We start from the raw sequence: 24,437 nt of genomic DNA, 5'->3' as shown, positions 1-24,437 counted from the left end.
AGGGAGGGATGGCTTTGCCCACACCATCTCAGCGGGGCCGCCTCCCTCCCAGGGCCTGAGGCCTAGCCAGCCTCCAATGGAGGACAAGAAGAAGAAAAGGAGTCCCAAGCCCTGTTTGACCCAGCCAGCCCAGCCCCCAGGCACACTACGCAGGGTCCCAGTGCCCACCAGCCACAGTGGCTCCTTGGCCCTGGGACTCCCTCATCTGCCATCCCCCAAACAGCGGACCAAGTTCAAGAGGTAGGTACAGATGGGAAGTAGGGCAAGGAGGGAGGGACCCTAACTCTGGCCTGAGCCCTGTGGGCAGCAAGGTAAAGGGGGGCTTAGCCTATAATTACTAAGCAGGAATCCATGCCTTCCCTGGGGCTCCCCCTCCCTCCACTGGCCCCTGAGAATTCAGACCCAGTCCCTACTTTCAGGTGTGTTGGGAAAAGACCAGGTGGGTCACAGGGCTCACCCAGTGTGATGATGCACCTCAGAGCAGGGAGTGAGCAGACTTCTAGGAGGTGAGTCAGAGAAGGCTGTTGGGCACACTGGAGACAGAGACTGTTCTAAGCTGAGGGGCCTGCCTGCCAGAAGTATGGAAGAAAAATATTGCCTGCAAGGTTCCAGGAATCACAAAGTGGTTTGGTGGTCCCGGAGTGTCATGGGGCAGGAAATGGTGAGGGGATACAAAAAGTAAACAATTTGAATGCTCCACTTAATTTTTTTAATGATTGAAAACTTGCCTCCTACCCTGTAATGTGTCTACCCTATAGGTGTTGCCACTAAACACGCATTCCTCCTCTGATTACTATGTTTCCCTGTGCCTTTGACACCACCTGCCTAAGAGGCACGTTTGGACACGGCCAAGTGAGCGTAGCTGAAGCCCAGGGCTGGGACAGAAATAGTAGGAAGTACAGTTGGAGAGGCATGGAGGCCAAGCTGGGACGGTCGTTCAGTGTTCTCCTGTGGGCAATGGAACATTCAAAAAATGGTTTTTATATACAAGAGGGACAGAAAAATGTTTTTGGGAGCGGTAAAATGGCTCTCATGGCACTAAGGAAGTAACTGTCCCCAAATTCACTGAAGACCAGTAAGGCCAAGTGATCACAGGAGGAATGAGTGAGGGCTCAGACAGGAACCCAAGAGCCCTGCTCCAGGCGTGCTTCTGGCTGTACCACTGGAAGAAAATGACTTCTTCTGACCTCTCACCCTCACCCCTCTTCATCCACTTGCTTCCCTTAATGCATCCGAGTGCCCCAGACAGGGTCAGAAGAACAAATATCCACTTACGTTGATGGGTAGATAGAAAGATGAATTAGTGCATAGACAGATGGCACAAAAGACCTGGGGTACCTGGCTTCCCCCACCCTGTGACCATGGCCATGCCCACTCACCCAGGGTAGGCAAGGAGAAGTGCCGCCCCGTGCTGGCAGGAGGTGCAGGCGGCTCTGCAGGCACGCCCCTGCAGCACTCTTTCCTGACCGAGGTGACCGACGTCTATGAAATGGAAGGGGGGCTGCTGAACCTGCTCAACGACTTCCACTCAGGCCGGCTGCAGGCCTTCGGTGAGTCCTGGGGTGGGGCTGGAGGGCTGGGTCTCGGGGGGCGAGACTGGGACCGTGGTCCCAAGCTTGCTCCCAGAGCTGACAGGTGCTGTCCAGGGAAGGAATGCTCCTTTGAGCAGTTGGAGCACGTGCGGGAGATGCAGGAGAAGCTGGCCCGGCTGCACTTCAGCCTAGATGTGTGTGGAGAGGAGGAAGATGAGGAGGAAGAGGACGACGGGGTGACGGACGGGCTGCCTGAGGAGCAGAAGAAGACGATGGCTGACCGCAACCTGGACCAGCTGCTTAGCAATGTGGGTCAGGGCTGGGGGCTTTGGCTCCTGAGGGCATCAGGGGGTAGGCACCATGCTTCCAAGACCATTCCTGGCCCCTAGGTGAAAAAGTTGGGGTGCATGGAGGCAAAAGCTCTGGGCCTCTCAATGCCCACCAGAAGCTGAGCCCCAGAACATCCAGAATTTGGCCTGGTGCCCCTCCTTACAGAAACCCCCCTTTCTCTTTCTGTTGACAGCTGGAAGATCTTAGTAATTCTATGTATCCTTTCTAGGGGACTTGACAGTGGGTGTCCTCCCCTCCCAGATATAAAATCAGCTTCCGCCTCCCTACCACCCTGCAGGAATATTTACAGATAACCAATGTCCTCACCCCTTTCAGTCCTACAGAATTAGCGCCAAACTCCCCCTACCCTGGTAGAGGTGCAGAAAGAATTCCCCAAATGTTAGGTGAAAGAAGAGTGGTTGCAGGGACTATGTTCTACGTACTTACCAAAATATTTTTAGGCCACTTTAGCTTACACCAATCTATGACAAAGCTTGTCTGATGTCTCCCTATTCTTTCAGCACTAAACAATTATTTTTACTGATTGGATTATCTCCCATCTAGTCCTAACAGAAGTAGTGCACACACACCTGCATGATCTAAACCAGAAGTGAGGGGGTAAGGCACCTGGCAAGAGGGACCAGCAAGGGCTGCAACCCTAGATCACGGACCACCCGAGTCCCTGACCCCCGCCCCTTTGCACAGTTGGGGAAACTAAGCTTGTGCAGGCTGGGACAATAGGGCTGGAAGGACCTGGGGTCCAGAGCATCACAGTCCTTGACCCGCACAGACAGAAGCTGCACCTGGCCGAGAACGCCGAGCCGGAGGAGCCGTCAGCTGTGTAGGTGTAAGACCCAGGCCTTGACTGTCCCTTCTCATTTCCTTCAAACTGTGACTTTCTTACAGACTTGAGTGGGTGTTTCGCCGCCCCCCCAGGTGCTATGGGAGAGGGGGGCACTGAATGGAATTAAACCAGAAGAAAGCGGTCTGTGTCTTCTCTCATTGCGCCTTTTACTCGTCAGGGGCGCCCGGGCCCCAGCTCTCGCAGGGACGCCCCTGCGCAACACAGTTCTGGTTTGGGAGGTCCCGCTCGGGGAGTTAGATTCTCCGGGGCTGCTCGGGGTGTGTAGGAACAGCACCCGCTCACGTGGGGTCCTGGCCGGAACCCAAAGGAGGCCGCGGAGACGGCGGGGCGGGGCCTGAGCCCGTCGGCCCGCGGCGCAGGCCGGTGACGCACTGCGCAGGCGCCGGGCGGGTCAGTTTGCGCCCGGATGGAGCGGGAGCGGTTGGTTCGGAAGGTGACGGCGCTGCAGGTACGGGGCGGGAGGCTTGCCTGTGATTTCCCTCTACGGGTTCTCAGACTGGGTGGGACCTATGGACCAGATGAGGCTCTCACGTCTAGTAACCTGCCCGCGTGCCCATGTCCGAAGCTACTGACCCACCCCACCGGCCTGAAGAATGTGGGGACCCCACGGATCCTCGGAGAAGGCAGTTTTCCAGTACTCTTGCCTGGAAAATCCCATGGACGGAGAAGTCTGGTAGGCTGCAGTCCGTGGGGTTGCTAAGAGTAGGACACGACTGAAGCGACTTAGCAGCAGCAGCACGGATCCTCACGCGTCCCCCACCCCCACCCCCACCGCCACCACAAGCTCCTACGGGATCAGGGAAAGGGTGGGAAGGGCCTTCAGTCGAAGAATTGTGCTGGATCCAGTCCAGCTCACTCCCTCGAATCCCCGGAGCCCCAACGCACAGTGTCACCTGTCCTTTCCCCGGGGCCGGGTCCCCTCTTGCAGTCACGCGATAACCTCTCCAGGAGCGTTCCCCAAGATATCCCCATGTTGCAGTGATAAGGGTTTTCTCTCCCCTCGTTCTCCACACCAGGCCTGCATCCGGGGCTTCTTGGTCCGACGCCAGTTCCAGAGTCTTCGAGGTGAATATGAAGCTATTGTACAAGAGATCGAGGGTGATCTGGGCACGCTTCAGTGGACTGAGGGCTGGATTCCCAGGCCCCGATTTCTCCCAAAGGTACTACACACCCTAGAGGTAAAAAATAAAGAGGGACCTGGGCAAGGGCTTTCCACATTACCTGCCAATAAGCGTTCCTCAATGGAAAAAGGAACAGACTCACCTCCTCAAACCCCAATCCTTAGTCCTCATCAATTGGTATGCTAAATCAGAATGTCCAGATCCTTGGAGGGTTTAGCCTTGGGGCTCTCACACCCTTGATTTCTCAGAAGGCAAAATCCTGTCAGACCTGGAAAGCCACTGGAGAGAGGGCACCAAATCCAGAGCAGGAACTATGGAGCCGCTTCGCATGTAAAGAAACTGAGAAAGAGACCATCCGGGAGGATATGATACTGAAGAAGTCAGGAGAGAGCTTCACAAACGCCAGCAGTCTTCCCTGCAGAGATGCCAGTGCCTGGTCTCAGGATGAGCAGAGCAGGAGGACCGGGAAACCGAGCCAAGAGACCAGAGACGTGTCAAGGATGAACGACCCAGGTACACCTCTACCTAGATCAGGGCAGGCCTTTGCCCTCTGGGCCTAAGCGTTCCCATCTGAAAAGTGAAGGCTTGTGCTAGATAAGCTGCATCCCTTTCTTCCCTCCTTCTGGTTGGGGGCGACTTATGGGTGCATAGGGGAAAGGTGCCAGGGTCTAAGGACTAGGCCAGTGCCCAGTGCCTGTCCCCTCAAGGCTTTCTCCCTTCGTTCTCCTTCACAGAAGCTGCAGGTCCAGGACTGTCCCACAGCCAGACTGAGCTCCAGGAGCTCCAGAACCACCGCAGCCACTTGGCCATGGAGCTGCTGTGGCTACAACAGGCCATCAATAGCCGTAAGGAGGTAGGCACTAATTTGGAGCCTTTTTTGCACATTTAAAGCCAAGGGTGGGGGTGAGGGAAAAGCCTCCTGCCAGACCCAAGCAGTCCTTCCTGGTACAGTGTCTCGTCTTTTCTCTAACAGTACCTAGTTCTCAAACAAACACTGAGATCCCCAGAAGTGAACCAGAACAGATATGAGCCCAGTTTATGCCAAGATCACGGGGGACAGAGCTGTGAAAAAGCTGGATCACAACCAGGCCCACCACTGGAAGACCAGCCCTACAGAGGCAGGACCCCTGGAGAGCCAGGCCATGTGGATGCCTCCTGCTGGAGGCTCAGATCACAAGCCCACAAATTCCCAGAAGGACTGGCCACTCCAGATAAAACAACTGCTGGGGCCAAGTACAGGGACCCATCCTACAGATGGCCTGGACCACAGCTGCCCACACCGTCGGAATACCAGGCCACAGGGAAGAGGCTCACTAAAGAGCTGGACTGTGGAGAAGAGATCTCTGGAGAGACCTGCCTGCAGCTGACAACACTTCTAGAGGATGAAAGCCACAAAGAGCTCAAATCTAAGGGCTCCTGTCCTGGAAAGGCCAGGACACAGCTGCCCACACTCCATAAGGACCCAAACATTGAAGACAACTCTCCCAGGGGGCCATGCCAAAAAGAGCTTGATTGGCAAAGAGCTGTGCCGCAAGAGTTGGGCATCTCAGAGGACCATGTCACCTGGGATGGGTCTTTGGCAGAGCATGGTGGCCTGGATCTCTGGAAGAATAAACCACCCAAGGGCCAGACCCCCAGTGATAAAAGCTCCATAGAGAGGACCCCCAGTGAATCTAGCCATGAAGGATGGCAAAACCAGAGGGCTGTACCATTTAGGTCAAGGCCACCTGAGAAACTGTCCACAGGGTCAGACCACACAGGAGAGGATCACTGGAGGGGCAGACAGTGGAAAACAGGACCAGCAGGCTAGACCCTGGGGAACCAGGGAGGACCAGGTTCCAAAGGGTGATGCTATGAAAGGGCAGTGAGGGAGACAGGACCTCATCCTAGTTCCCTGGTTCCAGTTGTGCCTCCTGCCCCTGCTCCTGGGTGTTGGTGGCTAGTGAGGCCAAGAGAAGCTGGAGCACAGAGCTGGCACCAGTAGAGGGAGAAGGCAGGAGGCTACTTTCATCCTCTGCCTGTGGCTCAGCCCACATTTGGGGATAGGGAGCAACCTGGGGCAAGTCAAGCTGGAGAATAAAGGTTGAGAATAAATAAAGATGGAGAATAAAGGTTTTTGTTAGATTCTGAGCCTGGTTGTATTTTATCTTCTGCCCCTGGTCAGGACAAGCTTCTGGGACCTCCTGTTCACTTCCTGCTGACATGGGGCATCCTCTCCAGAGCTGGCTGAGAGCCACAGCCCAGGAGCAGACTAGCATTCTTGGGGAACAGCCCCCCAAAGCTGTTGGGCTACAGAGTGGCAGGGAGGCTCTGAGAATCCCTGCCCCAACCCAGTACTAAACATCTGTGTTTCAGTGTGATCTCTGCCACTGCCCTTCTCACTGAGTCCTGGCTCTTCCTTCATACCTAATGACCAGACCCACCCTACTGTGAGGCCCCACCAAGAGCAGACTGGATGAGACCCTGAATGCAGACAGATGCTCCTATGGAGGCTCTCCCTGCCTTCCTGGGTGAAAAGGCAGGACTCTACCTCTGATTGGCATTGCTCCCAACCCTGTCTTAGTTGCCTGGCAACAGCTCTGCGTCTCTAGCCAGGGACACACAATGGCCAGTGGCAGTCCAGCAGCCAAGAGGGTAGTGGTGTACCGGAACGGGGACCCCTTCTCCCCAGGCCGCCAGCTGGTGGTGACTCAACGCCGCTTCCCCACCCTGGAGACCTTCCTCTGTGAGGTGACATCAGCTGTGCGGGCCCCAGTGGCCGTGCGTGCTCTCTACACCCCTTATGGCCACCCTGTCACCGACCTGGCAGACCTGCAGAACGGAGGGCTGTATGTGGCTGCTGGCTTCGAACATTTCCACAAGCTCCCGTGAGTGGGCTGAGGGTGGTCAAAAGCCTGGGGAGGGAGGTAATAGCAACAGCAACAGTTCAGTACTGACTATGTAGACATTAGCAGTCCTGTGAGGTGGGTGGTCTTATCCCCAGTCTTTGGAAGGGTAAATCAAGATAGTCCTAAGCTGCCCAGGAGTAGACAACACAAGTGGAGCCACTGTTCAAGTCAAGAGTCTGACAGATGATCATGCCTATCCAGCCAGGACCAAACCACAGTAAGAGCAACATTCTCATGCTAGTTGAGCCCCCTTTTCCAAAGGCTCTTCCTGATGGGATCCTTATCACCCCCATCACCACCACCACCAAATACTCTAAATCTATCCATAGACATCCCGTGTTCTCCAGTAGGCTGGGACCACCCTTTACAGGGTGTAGCTGTGCTTTCCAAGATGGGAGACTTCAGTGTCTGAGCTTCCAACTCAGATCTGGCTTCCAGGTCTTCTTTCACTCTCAGCTGAGAGGTTGCTCGCTGTAACCTAAGGAGCCAGGAGTTGGGAGCTAGACAGACTTAGAATCTGGACTTGGTCACTTCCGTGTTACTTTGGGAGTCCTTGTTCTGTCTCATACAAAATGAGATGAAACCACATACCCTGCGAAGGAGAACATTTCTCTGAGATACAGGAGGATTTAGACCTTTAATTATGTGGTTTGTGCCCTGGACTGGATGTGCAGCCTGATATACGCAGGGCCTAAGGCAGGTTCAAGTGTCAGCATCTGTTTCTGGACTGAGGTGACTTGAGACTGTTTCACTGGGAAGGGAGACCTGGTGAGCTGGGCCCCAGCCCCCTCCTCTGGCAGCTGCTGGGCTGCTGAGGTCCCCTGGCTCCCCAAGATGACCTGTGACCTCTCTGTCCTTTCAGCTATTTACCCCCTGCAGGGAAGGCTCCAGGTGGGAAGAGCAGCAGATTGGCAGTGAGTCCTGGGGCAGGCCAGCCCCTAGCCCTCTGTTCTCCCCCTCCTCTGGGATGGCTCCCACTTTGGTCTGGGAGGTCAGGGGCCCCAGAAGCAGCTGGATCTGCCTGTTTCCACACCTACTCTGGAGCCAACTGCTACCCTTTCCAGGGTGCAGGATTTCAAAATGCTGTTCCCTGCGCCTTTCGCAACCTTTTATCTCCAGGCTGTGGTCCTCAGAGGAAAGAGGACGCTATAAAACAGAGGGATGGGAGGGGGTTAAGAATGTGACTCAGGGAGGTAGAAGCACCCTGTGGTAAAAGCTGTGACCAGTCTCACGCTCCTTATCCCCTCTTCCACCCCAGTCTGGTTCCTTTCCCTCACCCTACCCACCTTAGACTGACCTACCCCTGACCAAAGGCCTCAATGCGTTCCTGATCTGGGGACCTGATGGGTTTCAGGGTCTTCCGGTGACTCGGCAGCTATGTGATGGGGCCCTTGGATGGCAGCTACCTGCTGGTTCCCCCTGCTATATCCAGTAAGTGCCCGTGTTGGGGAGGTGGGGGCATAGATTTTTGTTTCAGTGAGGCCAAGGAAAAGTAGGTGGATTTGTTCCAGGAGCCCGTGCACTGGGTCTCAGACTGTCTTCTGGCCCCGGTGCCATCCTTCATCCTCTCACATGGATGCTCACATCCCCTTACCAGGCTGCTCTTTGTCCCAGTGTGTTCAGGAATGGGGACCTGTTAAGTCCTCCGTTCAGCCTGAAGCTGTCCCAGGCTGCCAGCGAGGACTGGGAAGCAGTGTTGAAGCTCCTGAAGGAGAAGGTGAAATTACAGAGCGGGGCTGTGCGCAAGTGAGTCTGGGAACTGCGGAAACCTGAATGTCCCCAAAGGGAGCCGCCCCACTGGTTCTGGCCTTCCTAGAGGATGAAAAGGCCAAAGGAAAGCATGTTTCCCCAAAGGGGACTTCTTTCTGTGCCAGAGGGAGAGGCCCTTCCGGCCCAACCCTTGGAGCCAGGGTGGAGCCTGGGGGACTGGCCCTGGTGCGCGGAGAGCTGCTCCCCAGCAGGGCCAGGCACCTTGGAAGAGCTGTACCCACCCCCTCACAGTCTGCTGACTATCAAGACCCACCTTGTTCACTGGCCCTTATGTACTCACCTCTCTCTCCCAGGCTCTGCACCCTGGACGGGCTCCCACTGTCAGCAAGGGAGGCTCTGGTGAGCGGCCATTACTACGTGGCCGTTGGAGAGGATGAGTTCAAGGCCCTCCCCTATCTGGAGCTGCTGGTGCCCAGTCGCTCACTGCCCAGGGGCTGCTGGTATGTATATATGAGGGGAGGGGCGGCAGGTTAGAGCAAAGGAAGCCACCCTGACTCCATGTCCTGCTCTGCCCGCTATAAGCCTTCTCTTTTTTCATTGCAGGCGTCCCCCAGGTCCAAAGTCCAGGCCCCACCAGCAGGTGGTAGGTGACCCAGGGTGTTGTGGGGGGCGGGAAAGAAGGAAGTGACTAGCTTCCCGCTGAGGCTCTGACCTTATTGTACTGTATCCTCTCAATAATTTTGTGAAATAAAGATTGTTATTCCCATTTTCCAGAGGAGAGGCTGAAGTTCAGAGGAGTGAAGTGATTTGTTCAGGGTAACACAGTTACTGACAGCAGCCAGACCAGAACCAGGTCTGAAAGCCAGCTTATCTGGGCTCTGTGAAGATCTTCAGGACTCTGAGTTGCTGGACCTGATGCCAGATTGGATGCTGGGAAAATCAGTATATCTGGCATAGCAGGGTCCAAAATGCTTATCAGCTTCCCATCTTATCCCAGGCCTGAGCCCTCCCAAGAGATGAGCCAGCGAGTTGAGGGTAGGAGGATACAACCTGATTTCACTGGTCATTTAGAACACCAGACATCATCTACTATGTCCCTGGATAAAGCAGCCTGATGGAAGAGGGAGCAGGGAGGGAAGATGCAGGCTATGAAGATGGATGGCTTCTCCTCTCCCAGGCTGCCAAAGGCATCAGAGGCATTCACACCTGGACTGGGAGTGGAGAAGGTAAGGACAGCCTACAACCATGGCTCACGCTCAGTGTTCCCTCCGCAGGCCCAGGGCCACAGAGCACAGGCAAGCCGGTTCTCTCCAAACGAAGCCAGACAAATTGAGCCATCTGCTTTCTATGCCAGACCCCAACGAGCTATTGAGCCAAGAAGCATGCTCCCCACGCTCTCATTTCCATCAGGTGAGGGGACCCCAGAATTCAAGGCCTTCTCAGCCAGCCTCTGACAGTGACGTGGGATGGTGCCTGCTGGGGATGACACAGGAGGGTGAGGGAGTTCCATGGTCCAGAGCTGGTCTTGACTTCAGCACAACTGTCTCCTGCTCCCTTGTGTGCATAGCCAGTCCTTTGCCTTTTCATGGGGACCTGGCTTATGAAAAGAAGCATGTGAAAACTCGAAGCCATGAATTTCAGGGGTGGGATTTGGAAGGGTTGGGGATGGGGGCCAAAAGCCTGCCCCTGAACTAACCTCCATCCTCTGTGGTCATGAACGAGGCTCAGGGCTGGGGAGAGGGCTGATAAAGTCTAAGGAAAGAATGTTGAGGGCTCCTCAGCCTCGGCGTTGGTCTCTTGCCTTCCACGTCAGGAACCAAGGGAATGTATAGGGCTCCCCACCCAAGGAAGGAGACGGCAGGGGCCCGGGAAGTAGCAGATGATGAAGACACCCAGACAGAGGAGCCCTTGGATCAGGTGGGCCGGGGCTGGAAGCTGTGTGTTGGCTTTTGTTTTGTTTGTATGGTTTTTTTTTTGCTGTACCCTGCGGCATGTGGGATCTTAGTTCCCCAGCCAGGGATCAAACCTGCACCCACTGCATTGGAAGCCAGGGAAATCCCTGGAAGCCATATGTTGGGACAGGAGTTCTGAGCTGGAAACCAGCAGCCCTGGGTTGCAGGAACAATTCTCCCTTGTGACTGTGAACAAATCTAACCTTCTCAGAGCCCGAGTTCCTATGTTAAATGAGATGGTGGATCCAGATTTCTGGTCTCTTCTTTTCCTGGGGTTGGGAAACCCCAGGCTAAAGGCTGGAGGCTGGACTGGGGTGCTTAATGGCTCCGTTCTGTGTGGCCTTCTTCCTCCTCCAGCGGATAGCACAGATTGTGGAAGAGGCGCTGTTCCTGGAAAAACAGCCTGGGGCTGGGGCGGCTATCTCAGCCTGATGCCTGCTCCACCATCTTGAGATCCAGCAGCTCCAGCCAGGAACTGGGGACCTTCACTCTGTAGTCACCTTTTATCCTCAGCCTCCAGCAGCCTGTTCTCAAGGAACCAGCGTCTCCTCTGGGCTCACAGGGTATGATGCAACCCCTTCAGTCCGGCTCTGCTGCTCATAAACCTACACCCCAGTCTTCTTTCCTTTTGGAGCAGAGAAGCCCCAGCTACAGAGGCTGTTTCCTTATGAGAGTCTCTGGCCAGAGAAAGGAGTAGCCAGCTGGGTTTGGGGGAGAGACCACAAACATGGGAGCGGGTCTGTCACAATAAAAGAATACTTACTAATCTCCATCTGTTTACTACAGATTTATTACAGACAACTGACTTAGCGACTCAACAACAACTGCTCACCCAGCATCGCTCCACATGCTGGAGTTGGGCAGTGCCGGGGCCCACGGGCATTTGAGGGGGGCAGGCAGTTGAGGATTTACGCCCACCTCACGGGAGGGACAGGGAGGCTAACAGCCAGCTCCTCTCCCGCACATCATCTGCCATTCTTACGCACTTTCCCCAGTTCCCCCCTCAGCCAGCGAAGGCTGAGCCCTGGAGGCCTCCTGTTTGCATTTCTGGCTCAGAGGCTATAGCTGGCCTTCTCCTTGCAGCTGGGGTTCTGCAGTCCACCACCCAGCTGCTGGGATAGTCCAGGTCAGGCCATAGTAACAGTGACAGGTCTGGGGACCTGACGTGACAGCAGAGAGGGTGCTGCTGGGGCACGAGGGCTGCTGAGGATGAGGGTGAAGTCTCTTGTGCTAAATCTGAGTGGTTGAACAGCATGTGAAAGTTACAAAACCCTTTCACTCTTGTTCTCTTATTACGATCCATGAGGTAGTTATTATCTCAGGAGGTGAGGAAGCTGAGGCTGGGCCTGGGGCTGGGGGTGGGAGGCCTAAGTCCCAGGCTCACTGCCTCTACCTCATGGCCCAAGGGTTTCCTGGAGATAGCAGAGCTGGAGGTGGCCTTGGTTCACTCAAAGTGCAGACGGTTGCCCTTGGGTCTTGGTCACTGAGCTTGTGATGCAGAGTGTAATTCCTGCCACGGTGAGCACCATGCCAGCAAATGCTCCTGGGATAATGGGTAGAAATTGAGGAGCTCTGAGACTAGCCATGCCAGTAGGAGCTGACGCAGGGCTGAGGGAAGGGCTCAGATGGGAACTACCCAGGGGAAGGCAACCCTGATGGCAACAAGGAGGCAGGAGAGCTACAGAGGAAAGGGCAGGATGAGGGAAGAGCCTCTCCTCACCTGGTCACAGGAAACGGCTCTGGAAAAAACTAACCCAGGGTGTCAAAGTCCAAGTAGCGGCTTCCCGAATTTGCAGTGTCCTGACTTACGTTTTCCACCAATATCTTCTCCAAGGACCTTCCCAACAATCAGTGTAAAGATGATGGCCAGAGAGTTACTGATGGGCACAGCTAGGGTCAGATCTGAGTGATCAGAATGAAAAGAATCTCTGAGATGCAAAAACAAAAAGTCTTTCTAAGCACAAAACACTTTCATTACATCATCAAGACAGTTTTAAAAAAGGTGTCTCATGATCCCATTTTTCAGACAATGTCACAGCAAAGCTCAGGATTCAAACTCAGGTCTCCTGACTTCAAATTCAGTGCTCCCTCAGGATTCCAGCAAGAAGACCTAAACTACAAGGTCTGGGACCATCTTGGTTTGCTGGTAAGGATGAGGTCTTTGCACTCAAACAGAACTACTGTGATCTCAAGGACATCTGGACAGACAGGTACCCCAAAGCCAAAGGACACAATAGCATGCGGCAGTAACACCAAACACAAGCACACTTTATGTGCCAGCGCTTTGTGTACACATCGAATCAGTCTTCATAACAACAATGCAGGAATCACATTAGCATCATAATGGAAACAAAGGCTCAAAGACACCACAGAAATGGAGGCAAATTGAGGATTTAAACCGAGGTCTGCCTGACTCTAAAGGTAGTAGAACTAAATGGATAAGGACGAAGCAAAACAGCAGGTGAAGCACATTTGTTTCTTTTCAGTTCGGACTTGGGCCTCATGGAATTATGTAAGAGAAAAAAACGTCAGCAGCAGGAACAGGTACAGGACAGGCCCCACAGGGCTGGTTCTTAAGTAGAGGTCACCACAGTCCAGGATCTGTTGCTTCGTTTTGAAGCTCTGACTTCAATAAATGAAACTTCAGGAAGACTTAACGGAGTTAACAATACTCTTAACTTGAAATTTATTACACTTAAATTTTGTACATTTGAAGCTTTTTAAGACAGATTTTATGTTGTGTTCTTAAAACACATACCAAAAAAATAAATAAATAAATAAAACCAAAAAAACTAATGGATAAATCAGAAACTGAGTTACTTGTTTGCAAGACTCATAACTGCCGGGCAGGCTGTGCACATTGGCTCCTCAGCACATTCTTTCCCAGCCCTCCCAGGCCTCACCTGTTCCAGGCAGAGGAGGAGAGAACCGCGCAGCTGCTCATCCCCTGCGAGGCGCGGCCATGGCTGGTATTAGCCACCCAAGAAACTGACACAACTGCCACCTACTCAGAGCGCTTTCCTTAACCTTACACAACACAGAATGTAGTGGTTGCTAAAGACTGGTTTGCAACAGTAGATGGGAGAGGGAAGCAGCATAGTGTGAAGAAAGAATAGGACACTGGAGTGAGGCAGACCCAGGTTTCCCTACGTGATCTTGGCTAGATCAATCACTCTGAGCCTGTTCCCTCCCTGAAAAACAGTGATAGCAAGATAACAGCATCGTCTTACAAAAGGGTTGTTGTAAGATGAAATATGATAACATGTGTATATCCTTGCCTGAATGAATAGTGACCACTGTTCTGATTATTAGAATGGATACAGGCAGGGTAAGTGGTGAGGTAAGAGGATCCTGAAATTCTAATTTGCTCAAAACTTGGTAAATGGCTAACTGCAGGCATTTTCCCAGAGCACTCAGTGTTCTGGGCAGCAGGGAGTGCCAGAGGCTTTCCAGCTTTGCTTTAAATGAAGTCTTATGAGAAGCCCAAAATGTAAAACAGATGAAAGTGGAGTGATGCTAGTTGAAGCTGACATGGCAGATGTGGAGGTGGGCCTAGCCTCTCCCATGACTTCTGAGGGGTTTCCCAGGGTTATTTGGGGTCCAAACTCCCCTCAAATCCCTGGGAGGGGGGGGCCCAGGTGAGACTTCAGGTGAGTTATAGCAAAGTTATAGCAAAAACTTCTGTTAGCAAAGTTCAAGAGCATGAACTTTAGTAATAGACGGCTTCACATGCTTCTGCACTGACATGCTGGGGGACTTAAGAGGTGAAATAAGTTGCCCAAAGTTTTGTAACTTCATTGCCTTGGTGGAGACAATCATGTCCATTTTATAAGGTTGAGCTGAGAATTTTTTTAAATGTGTAAAACTAGAACAGTATCTGATGCAGGGGAGGACACACAATAGGGGAAAAGAAATGTATCCTTATTGAGCTCCTCCAGTCCATCGTGCACCAGGTACTGCTCCGGATGCTTCTCAAAACTGAACTTAATTCTCTCAGTGCTATGAAGTCAACCATAAAAAATCAAGGTTCAAATAAGAGACTTGCCCAAGGTTAGGCAGGCAGTTAGCAGTGGAAGCAAGAGTGTCAAAGGCAGCCCTTGGGCAATTTGCTGTCGGTCCAGTGGTTAGGACTCTGTGCTTCCACTGCAGTGGGCCTGGGTTTGATCCCTGGTCAGGGAACTAAGATCCCATAAACTGCATGGTGCGCACACACACACACACTCAAAAACCCTCCACACGGCCAAAGGAACTTTCTTTCTCTGCTGCTGCACAAGATTGCCAGGCTTCAAACCAACCCTTTGCCTGGCAGCATACTCATAACCAACCCACCATACCCTACTGCCTAGAGAAGAGGGTGCAAATATGGAACCAGATCCCTCATTCATGGCAACAAGGTGTTTGAGACATTCCCTCCATCCTAAGCATAGCGGTTCTAAGCCAGAGACCCACCTGTTGACGCCAAGGTGAGGTAATAGAGAAGGGAGCCACACTGGTTGAGAGAAAAGGGCATCAGGTACTGGAAACAGAAGAAAACTGCAGTCAGTGTGATTGCTTAACTGAGCAGGGCTGCCTTCTTTGAGCTTCGAGATAAGCCTTTCCTTGGAGGGAGGGGTAGCTATGAGGGCCTAGGGCCCAAGTCATCTGAAAAGGACCCTTCCAGGGCAGAGGGAACATCACTGACTGAACCCCATGCCTTTGCCCTGAATGCCCTCCCCCTCAGCCCCGCTGGTTTCTATCCACCCCATCCTGCAAGTCCCTGAGTGCCAGTGTTCCTCTCTCCAAGAAACCTTCCCTCAGTCGCCTAGCTCCAGCCTCCCTCCTCTGAACTCACAAAGCAGTTTATCTGTACCTCACTCAAAGCCCTTAGCCCTGAGAGGCAGTTGTGTCTATGTCTTTCCCACCAGCCGAGCCTGGCAGCACTGAGCTCAGAAGTAGTACTCTAGATTCTCCCTTATCCCCCCCTCCCCAGGGCCAATTTGAGCCCTAAGCCCTCCCTCTGGAAAAGTCTGTTGGAAGGATCACCATAATAAAATATTAATAGCAGCTCAGGGCATCATAGACTTGAGACCTAATTATAATATGTATAAGGCCCACTGCTAAGTGCTTTATGTGCCTCACCTCACTTAACCCTCACAACTGCCCCATAAGACTGTTACCCTTATTATCCCCATTTTACAGAAGACTCTTGAGAGTCCCTTGGACTGCAAGGAGATCCAACCAGTCCATTCTAAAGGAGATCAACCCTGGGTGTTCTTTGGAAGGAATGATGCTAAAGCTGAAACTCCAGTACTTTGGCCACCTCATGCGAGGAGTTGACTCACTGGAGAAGACTCTGATGCTGGGAGGGATTGGGGGCAGGAGGAGAAGGGGACGACAGAGGATGAGATGGCTGGATGGCATCACCGACTCGAAGGAGGTGAGTTTGAGTCAACTCCGGGAGATGGTGATGGACAGGGAGGCCTGGCCTGGCGTGCTGAGATTCATGGGGTCGCAAAGGGTCAGACACGACTGAGCGACTGAACTGAACTGAACTGACAGATGACGAAACTGAGACTCAAGGCAAACAAGACTCATACAAGAGCTTCTGGAGAGTAAGTGGTGGAGCGCAGATTCTGACCCTGATGTGTTTGACTCCAGAGACCAAATTCTTAGCCGCTACTCTCTACAGAGGGCTCATTCACAGACGCACCTCGGGATTCAAGAAGAGGGTTTTCATTTCCTGCAGCAACTGCCGGGCCCAGGTCCGCTCATGAACCTGCTGCAGGCGGGAGGAGGCCCGCTTCAGCAATGGCTGTGTGCCACCCCACAGAGCGGCCACCAGCACCAGAGCCAGCACCTGCCCTGGATGGAGATACGAGTGACATCCCCCGCCGCCCCACCGCACGGCCTTAGCCCTCCTCCGGCCTCCCATTCTCGCCCCGCCGCCCCGACATCCCTTCTTTGCTTTCCGACGCCCCGTGTGTGATTGGAGGGTAGGACAGGCCCCGCGAAGCCGGGGAGATGGATCCTGGAGCCCAGGTTCGGGTTTGTAGCAGGGGTCGGGGTTAGGTGGTGAGGGGGTGTAAGAAATGAACTTGGGATAGCGGTCTGGAAGCCAGGGCAGGGGCGGGGCCCGCTTACCCAGGGTCGCCGCCATGGCAACGCCGCTCCTCTCCTCTTCCGGGAACAAAGGGGGCGGAGACTCGTGATCCGGAAGTGGCGCCAAAGCCTCTTCCGGTTCTACTCACGTTGCTGCTTTCCTCGCGTCACCGCCGGGATGGTGAGTTCTTCTGTGTTAAAGGTGTTGCCGTGGGGGTCCGGGCTGGGGCAGGGGCCATTTCTGGGCGCTGACACTGCCGTCCTGTCCCCACAGAAGCCGATCTTGCTGCAGGGCCATGAGCGGTCCATTACTCAGATTAAGTACAACCGCGAGGGAGACCTCCTCTTCACGGTGGCCAAGGACCCTGTGAGCGTCGGCCGAAGGGCGGGCCCGCCGGGACCTTGCGGAGGGGGCCCGGGAGCGGGCGAGTTCATTCTCCCGGGGCGAAGGGTGGACAAGCTAGTTTTGCTGCGAGAAAAACCAAGGAGTGCCCCGTTCTGAGAAGTAGGGAGAGATCATCCCGGGGTTTGGAGGGCGAGAGCATTACACCGATAGATGTGGGAAAGGACTCCATTGTTGATAGGAGGAGGGAGTAGCCAGGGAGAAGAAAACAAGGGGCCTGTGGAAAGGGAACAGGGACGTGGGTCATCTTGTTTATGGGGCGGAGAGGAGCTCATTCCGGAGAAGAACAAAACTATTCTACAAGGATAGGGGAACAGACCACCTGGAGAAGGGGGAAGTTGATCCTGGGGCGGCGAGAGATAAAGGCCTTAAAGAAGGTATCCCTGGTATCATTTCAGTCATCCCTCTTCCTGCCTCACTCACTGCAAACAGCCCCTCTGAGTACTGCGTTTTGAGGCACCTCCATATGGAGAAAGTTAACCCTGGTGGCTAAACGTGGGGGCTCTGAAACCAGACAGACCTGATTTGAATCCTGAGTCCTGCATTCACTAGCAGTGTGACTTTGAACATGCCATTTAACCATTATAAACTTTAAGTGCCCCTTTTTACAAACTATGGGTAGTAATAGTACCTCCCTCTTGGGGTTGTCTTTAGGATTAAGTGAGATTATTCAAATAAAGAGCTTACTTGAATAAAGAGTGTTTGTGAGTACCATATCAATGTTAGATGTTTACATTTTAAGTTCCTTAGACATTATTTTATTGGAGTCTCACAGCTACCCTTTGAAAAAGGCGTTATTGTCCCGGCCAGTTTACACATGGGGAAACTGAAGTTCAGAGGGGAAAAGCACACATTTTGAGATAATACAGTGAGATAGAAGCAGAGCAGGGACTGGAACCCAGGTTTCCCTCCTACCAACTGCTCCCGTTTGGACAGAACACCAAAACACTACTGTTTTGCTAGGCTGATACTCGACCTTTTATTCCTCAAAGGGTTTAGGAGTCTGGGGAAAAGGCTGGTATGATGGAGACTTTTTTGCAACCAGGAGAATCCAGGAGTTGGTCTTTTAACCAGCAACCTGCTGTTCCTCAAGAGATGCGCAGGGGAGGGTAGAATCTGGCCTGGCTAGAAGCTTCTGGGGCAAAATAGGCCATGGCTCTGCCTGCGATGCCTATCATCCTGTCACATTGTCCTTGATCCTCCAGATTGTCAATGTATGGTACTCTGTGAATGGTGAGAGACTGGGCACCTACATGGGCCATACCGGAGCTGTGTGGTGTGTGGACGCGGACTGTATCCTTATCTTTGTTCTGAGTCTGTGCTCCCAGGGTCTGCCAGCCATGGAGAAGCTGCTGACCTGAAGCTGAGAGTTTGAGATGCTCTGGTGGGGTCAGGAGAATGATGCTATCTACCTCCTACTCCTTGGTCTGTTCACTAGTTCGGGGAACATTTAGGACAGGTTCCAGTTCTGAATGAGGAGGTTAGGATGAGAGAAGGAAGGCTCTCTGGTGCTGAATAGGGAGATGATTCACTTGGCCTTCCAAGAGGACAAGGACTCAGGTGAATTCTGTCATGCTTCTTAACACCCTCTTCAGGGGACACCAAGCATGTCCTCACTGGCTCAGCTGACAACAGCTGTCGTCTCTGGGACTGTGAAACAGGTAAGCCTGGATCCTTCTACACTTTTTCAGCAAACAGTGAGGACCTATAGTATACTTATTGAGGCCAACAGGTTCTGGGGAAATAGAGATAAATCCAGAGATGGTTCCCAGTCTAGGGAAAAAGAGACAAGAAAATAAGGAAGACAGAGGTGAAAAGAGGCACTCCAGTGAGATATAAGCCTTGTTAGAGGTAGCACAGTGCACTGTGAAAGCCAAGGGGGAGGCAACTGAAGGCTGAAGTGGGGATGGGATCAGCCTGGGAAGGTTTCCCAAAGTAAGTGTCATGTGAGGTGATCGCTGCGGCACACGCAAGAGTGAAAGCACAGCGAGTGTCGTCCAAGTCATCTGATCTGGCAGGAGCTCCTGCTGCCTGGGGGTGAAATAGACAGCAGTGGAGAGCTGAGGCGGCTGGGGCCAGAACAGGCCTTGAGTGTGAACTCGGGAACATGACTGCTCTGCAGGACTTGGCATGCTGTGGAGGGTCCTGAGCAGGGAAGAGCCTGTTTAGTTCTTTTTTTTTTCTTTTTTTTTTTTAATTTTTGGCCACACCGTGGCAAGTGGGCAAGTGGGATCTTAGTTCCCTGACCAGGGATCGAACCCACACCCCCTGCATTGGAAGGCAGAGTCTTAACCACTGCTGGGGAAGTCCCCAAGCATGTTTAGCTTTGGCAAGCCCAGGTAGCAGTGGAGAACACTGCAGAACAGACAGAAGACGGGAGCCTATTAAACCGCTCCATTTAGTAAATATTTTCTGGGTACCCAGATCTCTCCCAGGTCTTTGCTGGGCACTGGTGACATGCAGAGAAGTTAGAGGAGGTCTTTGCTGTGGAGAAGCACATTCTCCACAGAGGTGGAGACAGATAAAATGTAGTCCATTGTGAGTGCTACAGTGGTGGGATGTCTGAGGAGGGACTGTGGAGAAGTTAAAAGACCTGAGCCAAAGCACAGCAGTGAGGGAAGAAGACAGGGCAGGGGGTTAGTCACCAGTGTAGGAGGAACAGTGCATTGTAATGATAGGCAGGGGTAGAGGGCATCCTCCCGGGATCAGCAGGGGGCAGGGACTAACCGAGACTGCCTGTTCCCAGGGAAGCAGCTGGCCCTGCTCAAGACCAATTCAGCAGTCCGGACCTGTGGCTTTGACTTTGGGGGCAACATCATCATGTTCTCCACAGACAAGCAGATGGGCTACCAGTGCTTCGTGAGCTTCTTTGACCTGCGGGATCCAAGCCAGATCGGTGAGCCGGGGCTGGGGCACAGGACTGGGGTTGAGGTGAGGGGCGTGGCTCCAGAGCCCAGGGCCTGACATGTGCTGCCCCACACAGACAGCAATGAGCCCTACATGAGGATCCCTTGCAACGACTCCAAGATCACCAGTGCCGTTTGGGGACCTCTGGGAGAGTGCATCATCGCAGGCCACGAAGGTGGAGAGCTCAACCAGTATAGTGCCAAGGTAAGGTGGGTGAGGCCTACGCCCATCAGAATGATTCTCTGTGAGAGGCAGGATGAGCCTGGGGGTTAAGAGTGAGGGCCAGATTCACACAGACTTCACCATTTTCTAAGTATGTGATCTTCATCGTATTATATAACTTCACAGAGCCTGTTTATCTGTAAGATGTTTCAAGCATCAGATGACCTCAGGTGTTTGAAAAACTTGTCATAGAGTACTCAGGACATGTGACCAGTGATCACAATTAAGCGTGTCCCTGCCCCCACTGAGTGGCAGGTGCCATGCTAGACTCAGGACAAAGAAGGGAATCAGACATGGACCCTGCCCTCCGGGAGGCAGGCTGGCAAACAGTTAGCACATGGGTCAGGTTGTGAGCTGTGCCACTGTTGAGGGCTCAACCAAGTACACAAAGTGCCGTCTGTCACAGAAGACGTGGCCTGTACATTAAGCTGTGAAGAATAAATGGAGCTTCAAGCCAGAAGAGAGAGTTGTTCCACAGACACAGGAGCAGAGTGTGCGGAGGCACAGAGTTAAGGGAGTAGGCAGATTCTTCAGGAATGGGAGTTTGGTCTCTCTGGAATGTGGTGTTGGGGAAGGGGGACCAGGACTAGATTGCGGATCCAGAGATAAGGGAGCTGTGATTTCCCCTTAGGCAGGAGGAAATCTTCAAATGGTTATGATGATCAGGTTTTCTCTTTTATTTTTTAAAATATTGATTGAGTGATTTTATATTGGCTGTATCGGGTCTTAGTGGTGGCATCCCAGAGTGTATGAACTCTAGCTGTGCCTCTCAGTCTTCATGTGGGATATTAGTTTTCCAACCAAGTATCAAAACCACATCCCCTGCATTGTAAGATGGACTCCTAACCACTGGGCCACCAGAGAAGTCCCAGGTTTTTTCCTTTAGAAAGCTCTCACAGGCTAGATTGGAGAATGCATAAAAACTAGGAAGTAGTCACAGGGATGTGGGGTATCTGACAGGAGACATTCAGGGTGACCGATGAGAGGGAGGGTTACCGAAAGGGTGAAGTCTCAGATTTCTGTCTCAGATTTCTGATGTGGGCTCCTGGGTTTCTGGGGAATGCTGGGATGTAGTATCGTAAAGTTTGGTCAGTCACTCAACAAGCACTGGCTGTGGTCCACTAAAGTACCAGGCCTACCTGCAGGAAGGAACGGGAACCAAGGTCAAGGCCATAAACAGTGCTTGATGCTAGCCAACGGTGGAGCTGATCTGTGCCCTCAGGTAGGCCTGACTGCAAAACTGGTGCTTCTTCCCCAAAATGGAGGCACCAGATGCCTCCCTACCATGTGTCCACGGAGGAGACAAAGATACAGTCTTCCCTGACAGTAGGTGAAAGGAACTCAGGGAAGGAGATGGCAGTCTTCTGAGGGTCTGTGTGAGGCCCAGTGCTTGAGGCCGTTCAGTCATCTTCACAAATGTTTGCAGCACGCATGCCAGGCGCCCATCACTCACATTCAGGTAAGACCCAGTCCCGGTGTCCTTGAGTCAGGAAGACCCCCTGGAGGAGGAAATGGCAGCCCACTCTGGAATTCTTGCCTGGAAGATCCCATGGACATAGCAGCCTGGGGTTTTGCAGTCCACGGGGTCACGAGGAGTCGGACATGACTGAGCACGCACACACAGTGTCCTTACAGGATCCTGGGGACTTGTTTGTTTGTTACTAGTCCTAACCATTGGACCACCAGGGAGTTACTCCTAGGGGCTTTTAATAATCTTGTTTTCTAAATAGAGAAATCGAGGCACAGAGAAGTTTTTTTTTTTTTTTAATTTGGCCATGCTGCAAGGCTTGCAAGATCCTAGTTCCCCATTTAGGGACTGAATCCAGGCCCTAAGTAGTAAAAGCACTGAGTTGTAACCACTGGACCACCAGGGAACTCCCATAGACAAGTACGTTTAAGGGCAGATTCTAAACTCTGTCCTACATAGTCTGGCAGGTTCTGTAAGTGGGAAGGGAAATCAGATGAAAGAGCCCTTTGAGAAGACCTGAAAAAAGGCTGGATGAGCATCGGTCCTCATGAACTGTGACCAAGACCCTGCGAGGGAAGGAGATTCCATTGGGTTCTGCCTTTTACTGGTTTTGAGCTCTCCGAGTCACACCACCTATCTGAACCATAGTTTCCTTTTAAAATTGTGGTAAAATATTCACTTCATAGGATTGTTGTGGGGATTAAAAAAAAAATGTGTTGTTACCTGCTTAGCACAATGCTTGGCAAACAGTGTTGCTGCTGCTGCTGTTATTCAGTCACTAAGTTGTGTCCGTTTCTTGGCAAACCTGGCAGCATGCCAGGCTCCTCTGTCCTCCACTGTCTTCCAGAGTTTGCTCAGATTCATGTCCATGGAGTCAGTGAGGCTGTCTAACCATCTCATCCTCTGCTTCTGGCAAATAGTAGCCACTCAGTATTTTTTGGAAGAAGGATTAAATGGAACTGCTCTACTGTTACATGATGATTAATTAATAGGTGTCACCATAAGTGTCTGTTTTCCTAGGTGGACTAGCAGTGTTCATGAAACCTGCACACACGGGCTAGATTGGGCTTGGGAGTGGGAGTAAATGTTGATTCAGGGGATACTAAGGCAGGCCCGACCTGACCTCCCCTCTCCTTCATGGGACGAGAAAGGGTCCAGAATCCTGGCTGAGCCTGGGGTATTGGGAATGGAGTGATCAGAGCCTCCCTCTTCTGTCCGCAGTCTGGGGAGGTTCTGGTGAATGTTAAGGAGCACTCCCGGCAGATCAATGACATCCAGTTATCCAGGGATATGACCATGTTCGTCACTGCATCCAAGGACAACACTGCCAAGGTGAGCCTGGGCAAGGAGTCTGCCGGGCCTGCTCCCACCCTCCCGCAGGGCTCTCAGCTTCCCCCAAGAAGACTCCTTTTACAGACATCTCCCTGGCTTTCTGTCTCTAGCTCTTCGACTCCACAACCCTTGAACACCAGAAGACTTTCAGGACAGAACGACCTGTCAACTCAGCTGCCCTCTCTCCCAACTACGATCATGTAAGGAAACCCACCCGAGTTTCCTGCTAAAGACTCAGAATGTTTCCAGGATCTAGTTTGTCTAGCAATTAAGAAAAGAGCTTTGGGGGAAAATAGTGTCAGGCAGAGAGGAGATCTCAGAGCAGGAACAAGGGTGAATGATGGGAAAGCCCCGGGGGCAGGGCAGGAGGTGGCTGAGGGAAGTTTGTTCCTTACCCTTAATATCTTCCCAGTCTGATGTAGGAGATACTAAAGGCTTATAGGGTTGGGGGAAGAAACGGAAAATGGACTTGCCTGCTTTTTGGGCCCATCTAGAGTTTCTTCCCTTCAGGTGGTGCTGGGCGGTGGTCAGGAAGCCATGGATGTAACCACCACCTCCACCAGGATTGGGAAGTTCGAGGCCAGGTAAAGGGGGAAGGAGCGCTTCCAAACAGAAACATCATGAAGTGTCTCTCACAATGGCCAGAAACCGGATAATGGAGGAAACTTTGCTTAATTCACTGGCTGCTAGGGAGTGCAACCAGATTGGGGGCCCTCCTGTGACAAGTGTCTGATACAGCACTTAAGGGCATGAACTCTTGGGCTCACTCTGAAGCCCTGCACATCACTGGAGTTGTCTGTGCCCAATCACCCTTGATTGTATAATAGGCACAGTGATATTATACTTACCTCATAAGACTATGCAGATTAAATAAGGTAATAGTTGTGAAGCTTTTAAGAGCACTGCCCAGCACATAGCAAGGAAGACATTTGGGTCCAATCTTCTCCCAACTTCATCTTGTTTTGTTCTCATTCATTTCCCCCTTATCCCAGTTTCCCTGCTTTATAGTTTTGTTTGGGGAATGGTTCCCATTGATGTGTTTCGGTAGGAGATGGGGACCGAATGAACTGTCGCTTCCCACCCTGCTCTTTCCTCCAGGTTCTTCCACTTGGCCTTTGAAGAAGAGTTTGGAAGAGTCAAGGGTCACTTCGGACCTATCAACAGTGTTGCCTTCCATCCTGATGGCAAGAGGTAGGGCCTGGTGAAGGGGGCTGAGCCAGCCCTGGTTTGCCCACCTCTGCTCCTTTCCCACGTCCTGTCCCCCAGGCCTGCTTCCCAAAGGGCAGGCCTCTGACTGGGCCCTGGCTGTCTCTTCCAGCTACAGCAGTGGCGGCGAAGATGGTTACGTCCGCATCCACTACTTTGACCCACAGTACTTTGAATTTGAGTTTGAAGCTTAATAAGCCAGACCTCTGGGAATTCCCTGTCGGTTCCGTGGTCAGGAGGCTGCACTTCCACTACAGGGGCACGGGTGATCTGCAAGCCTCACCGTGCGGCCATACACACACAAAGAAGCCGGATCTCCATCTGAGCCAGGGTCACAGAAGCTTTTGGACTCTATGAAATAAACTAGTTTGGAAATAAATGGTTTCTGGTCAGATATTTGATCATTTTCCCTTCTCAGTGACA

The 24,437-nt window shown here is 52.5% G+C and overlaps 5 protein-coding genes across 10 annotated transcripts; 4 read left to right on the top strand and 1 right to left on the bottom strand.

Annotated features, from left to right (window-relative positions):
* Window positions 1-76: 76 nt before the first annotated feature.
* On the top strand, window positions 77-2,844 carry CCDC28B (coiled-coil domain containing 28B). Of its 4 annotated transcripts, XM_061389459.1 has the most exons (6): window positions 77-240; window positions 420-506; window positions 1,384-1,550; window positions 1,647-1,840; window positions 2,056-2,078; window positions 2,653-2,844. In XM_061389459.1, exons 1-6 carry the CDS (start codon window positions 77-79, stop codon window positions 2,705-2,707), a joined length of 690 nt encoding a protein of 229 aa, XP_061245443.1. In that variant the 3' UTR covers window positions 2,708-2,844. The 4 variants fall into 4 exon arrangements, with proteins under 4 accessions (XP_061245443.1, XP_061245449.1, XP_061245430.1 ...); XM_061389465.1 differs by lacking the exon at window positions 420-506; XM_061389446.1 differs by having other exon boundaries at window positions 1,384-1,840.
* A 226-nt stretch (window positions 2,845-3,070) lies between these two features.
* Window positions 3,071-5,978, top strand: IQCC (IQ motif containing C). Of its 2 annotated transcripts, none has more exons than XM_061389272.1 (5): window positions 3,071-3,175; window positions 3,744-3,887; window positions 4,097-4,361; window positions 4,583-4,701; window positions 4,822-5,978. In XM_061389272.1, the coding sequence occupies exons 1-5, from the start codon at window positions 3,134-3,136 to the stop codon at window positions 5,656-5,658; spliced, it is 1,407 nt and encodes a 468-aa protein (XP_061245256.1). In that variant the 5' UTR covers window positions 3,071-3,133; the 3' UTR covers window positions 5,659-5,978. The 2 variants fall into 2 exon arrangements, with proteins under 2 accessions (XP_061245256.1, XP_061245245.1); XM_061389261.1 differs by having other exon boundaries at window positions 3,119-3,400.
* A 77-nt stretch (window positions 5,979-6,055) lies between these two features.
* DCDC2B (doublecortin domain containing 2B) lies at window positions 6,056-13,042 on the top strand. 2 transcript variants are annotated; one of them, XR_009731057.1, is made up of 10 exons: window positions 6,056-6,715; window positions 7,599-7,650; window positions 8,091-8,167; window positions 8,351-8,482; window positions 8,800-8,946; window positions 9,050-9,089; window positions 9,721-9,856; window positions 10,260-10,363; window positions 10,756-10,961; window positions 12,425-13,042. XR_009731057.1 is itself a non-coding variant. In XM_061389430.1 (9 exons), exons 1-9 carry the CDS (start codon window positions 6,453-6,455, stop codon window positions 10,828-10,830), a joined length of 1,026 nt encoding a protein of 341 aa, XP_061245414.1. In that variant the 5' UTR covers window positions 6,056-6,452; the 3' UTR covers window positions 10,831-11,170. The 2 variants fall into 2 exon arrangements, 1 of the variants encoding a protein (XP_061245414.1); XM_061389430.1 differs by lacking the exon at window positions 12,425-13,042 and having other exon boundaries at window positions 10,756-11,170.
* Window positions 11,171-16,600, bottom strand: TMEM234 (transmembrane protein 234). The gene is made up of 5 exons (XM_061389490.1): window positions 16,519-16,600; window positions 16,088-16,239; window positions 14,848-14,914; window positions 12,208-12,300; window positions 11,171-11,941 (listed from the first exon to the last, which is right to left on the bottom strand). Exons 1-5 carry the CDS (start codon window positions 16,532-16,534, stop codon window positions 11,847-11,849), a joined length of 423 nt encoding a protein of 140 aa, XP_061245474.1. The 5' UTR covers window positions 16,535-16,600; the 3' UTR covers window positions 11,171-11,846.
* Window positions 16,572-24,393, top strand: EIF3I (eukaryotic translation initiation factor 3 subunit I). Its single transcript, XM_061389488.1, has 11 exons — window positions 16,572-16,657; window positions 16,751-16,843; window positions 18,085-18,172; window positions 18,475-18,540; window positions 19,626-19,775; window positions 19,863-19,990; window positions 22,698-22,808; window positions 22,919-23,008; window positions 23,319-23,392; window positions 23,907-23,999; window positions 24,127-24,393. Exons 1-11 carry the CDS (start codon window positions 16,655-16,657, stop codon window positions 24,206-24,208), a joined length of 978 nt encoding a protein of 325 aa, XP_061245472.1. The 5' UTR covers window positions 16,572-16,654; the 3' UTR covers window positions 24,209-24,393.
* Window positions 24,394-24,437: the final 44 nt, after the last annotated feature.

This window comes from Bos javanicus, chromosome 2, assembly GCF_032452875.1.
Source record: "Bos javanicus breed banteng chromosome 2, ARS-OSU_banteng_1.0, whole genome shotgun sequence".
NCBI classification, from domain to species: Eukaryota; Metazoa; Chordata; class Mammalia; order Artiodactyla; family Bovidae; genus Bos; species Bos javanicus.
The sequence above is the reverse complement of the archived record's forward strand: the minus strand, read 5'-3'. Positions and strand labels throughout refer to the sequence as shown.

Coding starts and splice junctions, on each gene's coding strand:
- TMEM234 (XM_061389490.1), bottom strand. Junction 14,915..16,087: donor CCCTCTTCTTGAATCCCGAG/GTGCGTCTGTGA, acceptor TTCTGTTTCCAG/TACCTGATGCCCTTTTCTCT. Junction 11,942..12,207: donor AGAAGATATTGGTGGAAAAC/GTAAGTCAGGAC, acceptor CCATTATCCCAG/GAGCATTTGCTGGCATGGTG.
- EIF3I (XM_061389488.1), top strand. Junction 18,173..18,474: donor GTGGTGTGTGGACGCGGACT/GTATCCTTATCT, acceptor CACCCTCTTCAG/GGGACACCAAGCATGTCCTC. Junction 22,809..22,918: donor CCAAGGACAACACTGCCAAG/GTGAGCCTGGGC, acceptor TTCTGTCTCTAG/CTCTTCGACTCCACAACCCT.
- DCDC2B (XM_061389430.1), top strand. CDS start 6,453: ATGGCCAGTGGCAGTCCAGCAGCCAAGAGGGTAGTGGTGTACCGGAAC. Junction 7,651..8,090: donor GGAAGAGCAGCAGATTGGCA/GTGAGTCCTGGG, acceptor GATGGGTTTCAG/GGTCTTCCGGTGACTCGGCA. Junction 9,857..10,259: donor CACGCTCTCATTTCCATCAG/GTGAGGGGACCC, acceptor CTTCCACGTCAG/GAACCAAGGGAATGTATAGG.
- CCDC28B (XM_061389446.1), top strand. CDS start 77: ATGGAGGACAAGAAGAAGAAAAGGAGTCCCAAGCCCTGTTTGACCCAG. Junction 241..419: donor CAGCGGACCAAGTTCAAGAG/GTAGGTACAGAT, acceptor CCCTACTTTCAG/GTGTGTTGGGAAAAGACCAG. Junction 1,841..2,055: donor TGGACCAGCTGCTTAGCAAT/GTGGGTCAGGGC, acceptor TTCTGTTGACAG/CTGGAAGATCTTAGTAATTC.
- IQCC (XM_061389261.1), top strand. CDS start 3,134: ATGGAGCGGGAGCGGTTGGTTCGGAAGGTGACGGCGCTGCAGGTACGG. Junction 3,401..3,743: donor CCCATGGACGGAGAAGTCTG/GTAGGCTGCAGT, acceptor TCTCCACACCAG/GCCTGCATCCGGGGCTTCTT. Junction 3,888..4,096: donor GGCCCCGATTTCTCCCAAAG/GTACTACACACC, acceptor TTGATTTCTCAG/AAGGCAAAATCCTGTCAGAC.